Here is a 10,354-nt window from a genome sequence, read left to right as displayed (position 1 = left end):
CGGCACTCTGGGGCCCTCTGTAGGTGGAGTCAGGCAGAAAGCAACCAAGGGCTACCTCATGAGATGTCCTGTTTTAAAGTTGAAGGTGGAGAGGAAAGTGGGCTCCTCTCTTTTGCTGGATGAAAATCCACTTGCAGAAGCAGAGGGTCCTTTTTCCTTAACAAAAACACTTGAATTTTTTTGGGGGGGACTGCATTAGCCCTTCTGCCTTTTCTCTTCGAAATTCCATGCGCATGATGGATGGGAGAGTACTCCAGCCATTAGGACAAAGGCAAGTGGGGAGCGGGACAGCTGCAGCAGGGGTCTCCTAGGTCTGCAGGTGCACTGCCCCGGAGTGGGGGGAAGGATCTCGGCCGCCGGCACCAGCTCTCTGAAGCAGAGAAACCAAGAAGCTAACAAACATGGACATGTTATAACTTAACACCAAGACACTTGGAGAGGTGGTCTTGGTGGGGAAGGAAATTTTGTTCAGGAAGGAAAAAATTCAGGACCAAAGCTTTTGCAATGGCAAGGATTGGCCCCGTCGGTGTGTCAGTTTTGGGATTCCTGGGGTGGGGCAGGGGGCCGTGGTGATATCTGTGACAGGAAACATGAATGCCGAGGGCTGGGGTCTACCTCAGAGTCAATCTCGGGGCCCAGTTTATTCCCTCAGGCTCAAGTCGCTCAGACCACAGGTCAATTCTGAGTTCTGGTGTCCTATCTGGGCCCAGATGTCGCTTTAGTGGGCAGCCACTTAACAGCTGGCTGAGATGCTGGCAGGTTCCATTGGAAAAGTTCCCACGGATCTAAAAGGAAGACGCAGAGAAGTACAGGGCCGCTGGTGTCTGCATGGGTGGGGGCCGGCTCCTCTGTGGGCACCCAAACACCTTGTTCTGCATGCAGCCTCTGGGCCGAAGAGCTTGACAGTGGGGGACTCCGAGGGGTCTGCTACGGAAGGCGTCTGAGAGTAATGGCGGCTTCTACGTCTGATTTCTGGCGGGAGGTCCTGAAAACTCCTTCCTGATGATCTCATTAACTGCAGGAGAGAGAGAAGGGATGGAGATCAGGCATGCTTAGCTGCTCTGTACCACATGGGCTCATGCCCTGAGCTAAAGCAGGTGTCTGACCCTCCACACGTCGCCCTGCCTTCCCCCTTTGGGGCCCTCTGTTTCTGGGCAGAGCAATCTGTACTCCAGCTCTGGGAGTGGAAGTCATGGCCATGGCAGAGGTAGGGCCAGGCCAGGGGGTGGAGCTTCAGCCACCTCTCTCTGGTCTGCATTCGACCTATATGTGTGAGGTTGTCTTTAGGATGCCTAGTTACAGGCCTGATGACAACCTCCTGCAAACCCTGATTCTGTGAGGAAGTCTGATCAAAGCACACTTCCCCGACCCACACAGGACACTGTTCCCACCCAGCCCAACTCAACAGCCAGTAAAACAGGATTTTCTCAGCATCACCAGCGGTCTCCAGTCGAAGGACTCCTTTGTAAGTCTGCAGAGGTAGGAGTTGTCCTCGCCCCCTGCAGGGACGCAGGGCAAGCCCCCTGCTCCCCGCTGGGGCTGCTTTGCTTGGGCAACTGCTTTAGTCTGCACCGATTCCTGCAGCCAAGACCACTGGAGCTGAGACAAGCTTGTCCAGCCAAGAGATTCCTTCCTTCCACGCACTTGCAAAGAGGGAGCTGCCGCCAGCAGCCCAGAGGCCAAGCAGGTTGTGTCCCGGAGGTGGAGTCTGCCATGCAGCCTGGGAGGGGATGGTGAGCCCTGTAGAGGTCCATCTAGGGTGGGCTAATGCACATTTCCTGAATCCGACACCAACTTCTTCCCTCACCTTCCTCTCCCTTTATTTGCTCATCTTAGCTTTATCCTGATTGGCCAAACTGGCAGGGAGTGGTGCATGCTAACATTCCCCAGAGCCCAGGGTCAGGAAGTACAAGCAGCTAGCTACCCAAACCAGGCTGGACACCCAAGTGTATGTCTCAGACCCCCCGGAATGGCTGGCTGTCTGTCTCAGTTCTCTCAGCTCATAGTGGGGCATGTCTTCCAGGGCTGCATGAGGACCCTAAGTGTAAGTAGAATTGGGTAGCACCATGCCTGGAGAACATGTGTAGTGGCTATAAGCAGGGACTGGCCACAGAAACCCAGGGCTCTAAACCCAGAGCATTGTGCTCTGTGCCCAAAGATCTAGCCTGGCTCACAGCTGGTCTATCCATTCTGAGAGCTCGGGCAAGGGCAGGGGGTGATTAGGATTCCACCTCTTGCTTCCCTGCTTGGTGGACCACAGCATGCAGACACAGTGTGAGCTCACTGCCTATCTGTAAGTGGGGCTGACATAAAGAGGTGACCCATGCTAAGTGCTCAGTGGGTGACATGGAGTGAAACAATAGGAGTCGGGCCTATCACTGAAACTCCACTGAAAGGGCCAATACTGCTTGGGCAGAAGAGCTGAACGAAGAATGCCTGGGGCTTCTGCAGCTTTGCACAGCACCTTTCAAAGCCTGAACTCTACGGGACTTCCTGTTTTCTTGGCGTAGGAGGCAAAAGGAGTGGATCCTTGGAAGAAAATTTCCATGGCCTTATCTTTCCGAAAACAGTGGGAGGCCACAGACGTGGGGCCCGTGGCCTTGCCCCAGGGTCGTTTCCCTTCTCAAACAGGGGTGGGGATGTCGGGAAAGTTTCCCAGCAAGTGGCTTGTCCCCCTCCCCACCCCACTGTGGGTGAGAGTGACACCCCTGAGCGTGAGGGCCCTGTGGGTGGGAGCAGAGAGTGGCACTAGCACAGTGAGAAAGCACAGTACTGAAACCAAAACCTTGCTGCAAAACCTCTTCCTGAAACCTCAGAGCCCTCTCTCCCTGCTACAGGCAGAGGAAGGGTGTTCTAGAAAAGAAAGGCTTCCAAGGTCAGGCTGGAAACTGGAGTCCCAAGTTCAGGGGTTGGGGTGGGGCGAGTCCTCATCCACATCACCTGGACTCAATCTCCCACTGCAGACTCGGGGGCCTGGGTGAAGGGGAGACATCACTGCCCACTCCAATTCCACGAAGCTCCCCGGGAATCCCCAGCCCGTGTCCTCCTCCCTTCCCCCGAGTCCCCACCCTGTGATCACCTCCTTCCTCACTCCGCCCCTTCTCTCTGTCCAAGGTCTCCTACCCAAGCCCAGCAGCTTCCTAACACCCCAGGACCTAGCCCCTGGCCATCTCTCCCACCCCATGACCTTGCCCCCTGCTGCCCTCTGTCCTACTCTGTCCTTACTGGGCTCCTAGGAGCATGGCTTCTCCCTCCTTGCTCCCCTCATACAAGGTTCAAAAAGTCCCCTCCACACAGCTGCCTGATGGGACCTGCAGGGAGAACCACCAGCCCAGCGCCCCTCAGGACCCTCATCTCCTGCCCCGGTCAGATCCTCAAACACATTGCCTCCTGTCCCCTTGTCCTCAGCATTTCATTCACCTGTAAGCAAGTCCTGTGTTCTCACGTCCGTCCACAGCACCAGGCATGCAGTCGATGCTGAATGCCTGCACTGTGGGCCCAGGCTGCTTGGTTATGGGATTCTGCCATCCCTCAAGTCCCACTGACAAGAAGGACTGCCAACCTGTAGCTGTCCTCCCCTAAAGCAGCAGATGAGCCACTCAGGTAGGCTGAGAGCCAAGTGTTAGGTCTCATTCAATGCCGGGGCATCATCACTCCTGCTTTATCAATAGGAAAACTGGCAAATTATGGTGCAAAAAAACGGGCATTAAAAATTTGATGTGGGACCCCTAATTTGGAGACTAAATGACCCACAAATTGGCAAAAAATGTTAGGAAGCTTGCTATTCACTGTCCTTCCTCCAAGGATCCAGAATCCTCCGTCTTTTATGAGTGGCCAGGGAGAGAAGGCAGCTTCTGCTTGGTTAACAGTGAGGGGTCCCATGGCAAGCAGCTGAAGCAGGTGCGCTGCCAACCACAGCATCACCCTGTGGGGTCAGTCTGTGCTCTTGCCCTCTCCCCATCCCAGGGGCCTACAGAGAGGTGCCGAGATGAGCAGACTGCCTGGGCAGTTGTGAAGTTCAAGCTGTTTCCTGAGCCTGAGCTGCAACCGGAAAGAAATGGGGGGAGGCAGGTTTTAAGGACATAGAAATGACATACTTTCCACTATTCCAAAGAAGCCGGTGTGATATAACAGAACAGGTGCTGATGTACCTGTCACAAAGATAAGGTCAAGGGAAGTGGAGTTGACACAGCACCTTGATGCAAGCATCTTGGAATCTGTGCTTTGCTTCCTCACAGTGTGGTTTCGGCGACCTCTCAGAGGATCCCAGGTTAGGCTACAGCTGCTGCTACTCTAGATGGTGTTCCAGGAGAGATGGGTGCAGGTGTCACAGGATGAGGATGTACCAAGGGTCAACAACTTTTTACTGTAAGATCTGAGCTTGGAGGACATCAGGGCTCCCGCCCTGCTCCTGTGCACGAGCAGCCAGTGCTGATGCGCCGGCACTGGGCAGGGATGTGTTCTGGCTGGTGGCTGTATTTGACTCAGGAACAAAACAGTAGCAAAGAAGGAAAGGAAAGGAGGGCATTTTCTCTTTCTGCTTAGGAGGGATGGCAAGGAGGTGGCACGGAGGCCTCTGTCAACCGACTCAGGATGGATTTCAAGGGAAAGTGACTGCTCCGAGGGTCTCTGACCTGACACCTGCATGCTGACCCCTTCTTCGTCAGGGCCCAGAGACCCCACAGAGCAGCTACTCAGGCTGACATGCACAGAATCCCTCAGCCAGGTGGCAGGTGCCCGTCAGCGACTGGTAAGGGCAAGTGCACAAAAGTTACTTCCCTCCAAACCTCCCACTCCAACTGCTGCCACTGGAGCTTACTCCCCTGAGAAGGCAACGACAGGTAGAAGGAGACAGGCCCTGTCCTGCTTCTCCCTGAACCTCCAGGATGTCCTCCAGGACCAGGGCCGGTCACAAGGCCAGGGCCAGACAGTTTTGATGGGACTTGGGGAGCCAGGAGGAGCTCGGGACAGCCTATGTCCCCAGCCCCAACTTACTGAACTTATTCCCAAGACTGCCAAGTTTAAGTCATGATGTGAGGGCAAGAGGGAACCCTTGAGGCACCTGTCCAGCTCTCTGGGGTCCTTCCCTCTCAGGGCCAGGCAGGAACTCCAAGAGCAGAGGAAGGGACAAGGGAGGGAAGCCGGCTGCTGGCCTCTGCTGGTTCCTTGCTGAGTAACCTCCCGGCCTCCCCTCTCTTTTCAGCTATCTCCATGAGCTCTGGGGCACTTGGGAACACTGCAGAAAAGTTTTCCAGGAGAGCCTGGCCAGTGAGAGGAACAGAAATCACTTATCAGGTATGTAGCCCAAAGCAACTGTATGAATGCTCAGGAAGTCACGCGATTCTCTGCGTGGGAAGGGGGAGGCTGGAGAGCCGAGGTGGCCGATGTTCTCCAATAGCATGCTGCCAGGGCCTCCCTTGGACAGCCATCCTGAGCGGCCGACACTCCTGGCATTGCTTCCCTTGCACCTGTGTCAGGTACAAAGCCCTTAGGCAGGAGCGTGGCCCAAGCCGGTGCACAGCCAGTATTCTCTGAAGTTACTACCCTTCGTTTGACAAGTCCTGTCTCCATGCAGGGTCGATGCATTCTGGGCCACCTCTCGGGCCCTGGTGGCTCCCCCCTGCATGCTTGGGGCTTCTTCCTGGTCTCTGGGGGGGGAGCACCAGTAGTGCGGTGCTGTCTAGGGATGAAGCCACTTTCATAAATAAAGGGATGGTTCAACACCCATGGCACCATGTGGTTAACCTGGCACTAACTAGTGTTGGGGGAGGGCACAGAGCACTGACAGCTTGGAGGCCCTGGAATCTCACACCACCCACAGAGGGGTCTCCTGGGTGAAATCTGGCAAGGGGATGCCCCAGAGTTCTGGGCTCAGGTTAAGAGTAGTAAATCAATGTTGTCAAAAGCCCAGAATTACGGGGCAGCAGGTCACACTGCTGGCTGACTCCAGCCTTACATATCCAAGAGCTGGTTGAGTCCGGCCATTTCACTTCTGCTCTAGCTCCCTGCTAATGCACTCTGCCACCCATATGAGAGATACAGATGGAGTTCCAGGCTCCTGGCTTCACCCTGTCTCAGCAGAGCTGTTTGGGGAGTAAACCAGGGAATGAAAAGATCTCTAACTGCGCTGTTCAAATCTTAAGAAGCCTCCAGCGAGAAAGCCCCTAGGCAGGGCTGAAGCCAAGCTCAGAGGAGTCGCCTACTCTTGGGCAGGCCCTCCAGTGTGCTAATGGTGTGTTGACTGCTGACATTCCTGGTCACTCTGGGGCCCTGGCACAGCACCCCCACCCACACAAAGCACAGAAGAGAGAGTCAAAGAGCAGCGCCAGGCCGTGCGGTCCCATACAGGCCTGGGACAGGGACACCCCAGAGAGCATGCAGTCCCCCAGCGCCTCACCCACCCGACCTCGGCTGGCCCTCCAGCCTCACAGACCGACCTGTGCAGGGAGGTCCCCGTGGGGACACAGCCCTTGGGAGCAGGTCATGATGGCTGGGAGAGGCGCAGAGAAGACCCTGCAGGCTGTGAAAGATTTCTGTTTTCATTAAAATTAAAAAAAAAAAAAAACAAAACACCTCAAACACACAGCTGGGAAACAAGGAGAAGCAGGAGGGCCCAATTACCTTTGACTCTGTTTTCTTGGACCAAAGATCACAGTCACTCTGTTTCATAAAATGTTTTGTATCCAGCTAAGGTGTGTGTCTATCAGCTCTGAAAAAGATGTGCAAAACCATTTTTAAGAAAAAATTCACCTTTGACCTCTAACATGCTTCCACCTTCCTGCCATCCTCCTCTGCTGAACAGTGACTCGCAGCCGCTTGGGATCCCAGAGGGAGCTCCAGCCTCTGGCTGCAGCTTGGGCCCCCATCCTGCATCCCCTCAGCAAGTGTGTCAGGATTCACCCACCACCCCGGGCCCTAAGCACTGGGATGGGAACGCGCTGATAGGAGGCCGCGACTCTGAGTGTGTGTCTGTCCGAGCTGGACGGAGGAACTCCCAGCTCCCTGAGGCCAAACGACAAAGCCGGCTCCTGCTATAGTCGGAAGAAAACAAGCCCGTCCTTGGGGAGCTCTTCCCATGTCACCTTCCTGCAGGCTCCTCTTAGGACATGAAATCTGGCCCTAGGGGCCACATACATGTGCAAGACTGCATGCTGCCTTCTGGGAAGCTGAAAAAGTGTCTGCTTTTATAGCCCCTTGTGCGGTCAGAGTGCAGGAACCAGGAAACAATGAGGCCCGCTCTATCATCTCCTGTCTGCAGGAGTGAGTCATGGTGAGCCCTCTGATCTACAATGCCTACAGCCATCAGGACACTCATCCTCCCCAGTCCCTCTGGGTGACTGAGCCACAGGACGTGACATTGGGTGCCTGATGGAGAACTGGTCTCAGGGATCAGTTTATTACAGGGAGCCCAGGACCCTCAGCAGTGGGGAACAGAACCTTCAGGAAGCAGAATGTTCTAGCTGGACTGCAGGATCTCCCCCACCCCCAGTGAGAAAGGCGCACGGCAGGCCAGCCGCTGCCAAGACAGATCCTGTCTTATTCAAAGTCCCAAGGTGCCCATGGTCTTGACATAGCTTCCAGGGATCTCCCATCTCTGCTACGTTGGCCTTGTTTCAAAACCAGGACAAGAATGTGTGGCCTAATTAACAGTCACCTCATAACGGGGCACTTGGGGCTTCGATATCCAGCCTTCCCTCCTCCCCTTCCTTCCCCAGACATGGAAAAGTCAACAGGACCAAAACTAGACCCTTGCCACTGCCACTGCCACTGCCCACAAGCAACTTGGCGCTCCTTCCAGCAACTCAGGGCCACCTGGAGCACCTCCTGGCTTCGAGCATAGGGCAAGCCATCCTCACGTGTGAGCACACCAGCAAGCTGCCCTGCTCCCTCTCGGGACACACAACCCCACGCGGCACAGCTGGGCCGCGATGTGCTCATTTCATCCAATCATGCTCCCTGAGCAGCTCTGAGGGCAAGCCGTCACACCCAGGCTGCCCACATCCCAGGAGGACGACTTTGGAACTGGGGGCCTCGGCTCTCAACATTGTCCACCTAGAACCAGGGTCTGTTCTCCAAACCTCCGTGAACTTAGCCATGATGGTGCTGGCCGACACTGAGCTCCCACTGTGTCTCGGGTGACCCGGCAGGTGAACCCAGCTCTGTCACCTTCTCAGAAACACAGCAACAAACTGAGGCTTAGCCTGCGGCCTGCCGAGATGCCACTTCCTGTTGACTTGTGGAGTTTCGCATGCGTGCTTCTTGGAGGAAAACAGCTTAGCGGCCTGCCTTAGCGCAGCCACCTCCATCTCCACCCCCACCCCTTCCATCCTCCTGGTTATCTTTGGGGGTAACTGCATGACTTGCATCTCAGCTTGGAGTCCGGGGCAGAGATATGGGTTGTCTCATACCATCCTGGGCACTGGGCAGGACAGACAGTGGTCCCACTGCTCCAGGGACTCAGCCCAGGTCAGCAGTTCCCTAATTTGGAAGACCCTTGGTCTGCTCTGGGGGCTCTTTGAACATGCAGAGGAATGCCTGGAGGTTCTGGCCAGGTTGCACAGTTTCCTGCTGAATCTGAGTTTCCTTGGCGGGGGATTTTGTACACTTCAACTTGAGGGTCAGGTAGATGCCTCGGATGGGAGGGATGTAAGAATGTCCCCACAGCCAGGTGGCAGTGAGCTGGGCCAGCAGGCTTGATGGCATGGGATCATGAGGTAGACCTGAGAATGGGCACTACAGGGGGAAGGATGAGCAAGCAAAGAGACAGAGAGCAAGTCAAGATGGTCCCCTCTGGTCATCAAGAAGACACTTATGGTCCCTGCACCCGTAAACAGGAAGCAAGCTCCTGTGGCTGTATGGCAGTTCTGGCGATGAACACAGCAAGGGAAAAGAGGGTGGGACTCCCCATGCTCCAGCGACTGGGCACCTTGGGGCTCACTACTCTCCCCAGGTTACTACTGAAGGCCAAAATGGCAGTACCAGGGGGTGAGTCACCCCACTTGCCTTGTGTAACACGGGAGGGCAGGTATCTCTCTGGGAAGATGGGTTAAGATTAACAGTTTTCAAAGTTCACTGGGGAACAAGCTTCTATAGACTCTGTCCAGGACATGGCCACTGTGCCACCCACACTGGGCATGTCCCCCAGACCTCCACAAGGACAAATTGCACCATGCAAAGACACAGCTTAGAATGGATGCCAGTGGTTTTAGCCATGCTCTAGGGGTTCTGCATGGAAAGCCAGACATCCCTGCCTAGGGCAGACTTGCAAACTCACACTCTGAGCACACGTCCACTGACTTTCTGGCAAGAAACAACCCATGACTCTAAGCCAAGCTAGGAAAGGCTGTTGGGCAGAGTCACAGCATCAAGACCCAGCCTCTAGTGGGGCCATTTGTCTCCCGAGGGCGCGCGGCTACGTGACACCCCTCTGGTCGAGCAACCACACACCTTTAAAGTAGTAGCTGCCACTGGCAGGGAAGCGCACCAACCAAACCACAGCAAGCTTCCTGGTCTTGCCGGCTCATCACGGCCTTGACTCCCTCCGCTAAGCAGCAACAAGCACTGCAAAAGAACTCACTGCCTTAAAGAAGAAAGCAGAGTAGCACTTGTTACTACCTCCAGTTGAGGTTCAGGAAAGCAACAGTGTTCCAAGCCCACAAATCGGCCTACACCACAACTGAGATGGTCAAGTCAGTAACAGGGTTTGTGAGGCTCCTTGCTCATTAGAGGGCGGAGGACCAGAACATGCGTTTCTTCCAACACACCTGAGCTCACTGATGCTTGCCAGCCCTTGAGACGAGGGGTCTAGCCATGATACGGCATTGTCAGGCCTGAGGGGCCAGGGATGGCCGGAGAGGGTCAGGTAGGTGCCTCGGATGGGAAGGAAGGTTCTACACTTCCTCAAGTTGAAGTGTACAAAACCTCCACCTGAATCCTTCAGGCCTGGCCTTGGTTCCCGCCCCACACCCGAACAGCACGGAATCTGCTGTTCGGGTGGTTGTTGAGTCTCCTGTTCATCCATTACCTTCCAGATCATCCCACACCTTCTCATCTATGCTAGGAACAGCTCACAGCAAAGTCCCAGCTCAGAGGTCCCCCGGACTTCCAAAGCCCGCCCCAACCCCCAGTCCATATTCCCAGGTTACCCCTAAAATACCCTCTGATCTGGCTTTTGTTTTAAGTTACAAATCTCCCACAAAAGATTTAAGTCACACCTCTGATCCACCAGGCACAAGCAGGTGCTAGATGGCCAGACTCCTGCCCAGATTCCCACCCGTGACGGCCACAGGCTTGGTACTTCATGCTCAGGACAAAAGACTACCTGGGGTGAATGGTGAGGTCATGGAAGCGGTGT

The 10,354-nt window shown here is 55.2% G+C and overlaps 1 protein-coding gene across 3 annotated transcripts in view; it reads right to left on the bottom strand.

The window, feature by feature from the left end:
• Nucleotides 1-284: 284 nt before the first annotated feature.
• Nucleotides 285-10,354, bottom strand: part of NFATC2 (nuclear factor of activated T cells 2) — a 103,216-nt gene continuing 93,146 nt past the window's right edge. For 2 of the 3 annotated variants that reach the window (XM_058679317.1, XM_058679319.1), the window contains exon 10: nt 285-1,015. In XM_058679317.1, the coding sequence (XP_058535300.1) occupies nt 960-1,015 (56 nt within the window). In that variant the 3' untranslated portion in view covers nt 285-959. Of the gene's footprint in view, nt 1,016-6,621; nt 6,710-10,354 lie in introns of all 3 variants that reach the window. The other variant, XM_058679318.1, reaches the window with a different exon arrangement.

This window comes from Ochotona princeps, chromosome 22 (genome assembly GCF_030435755.1).
Source record: "Ochotona princeps isolate mOchPri1 chromosome 22, mOchPri1.hap1, whole genome shotgun sequence".
NCBI lineage: Eukaryota > Metazoa > Chordata > Mammalia > Lagomorpha > Ochotonidae > Ochotona > Ochotona princeps.
This window is presented reverse-complemented; position numbering and strand designations above follow the sequence as displayed.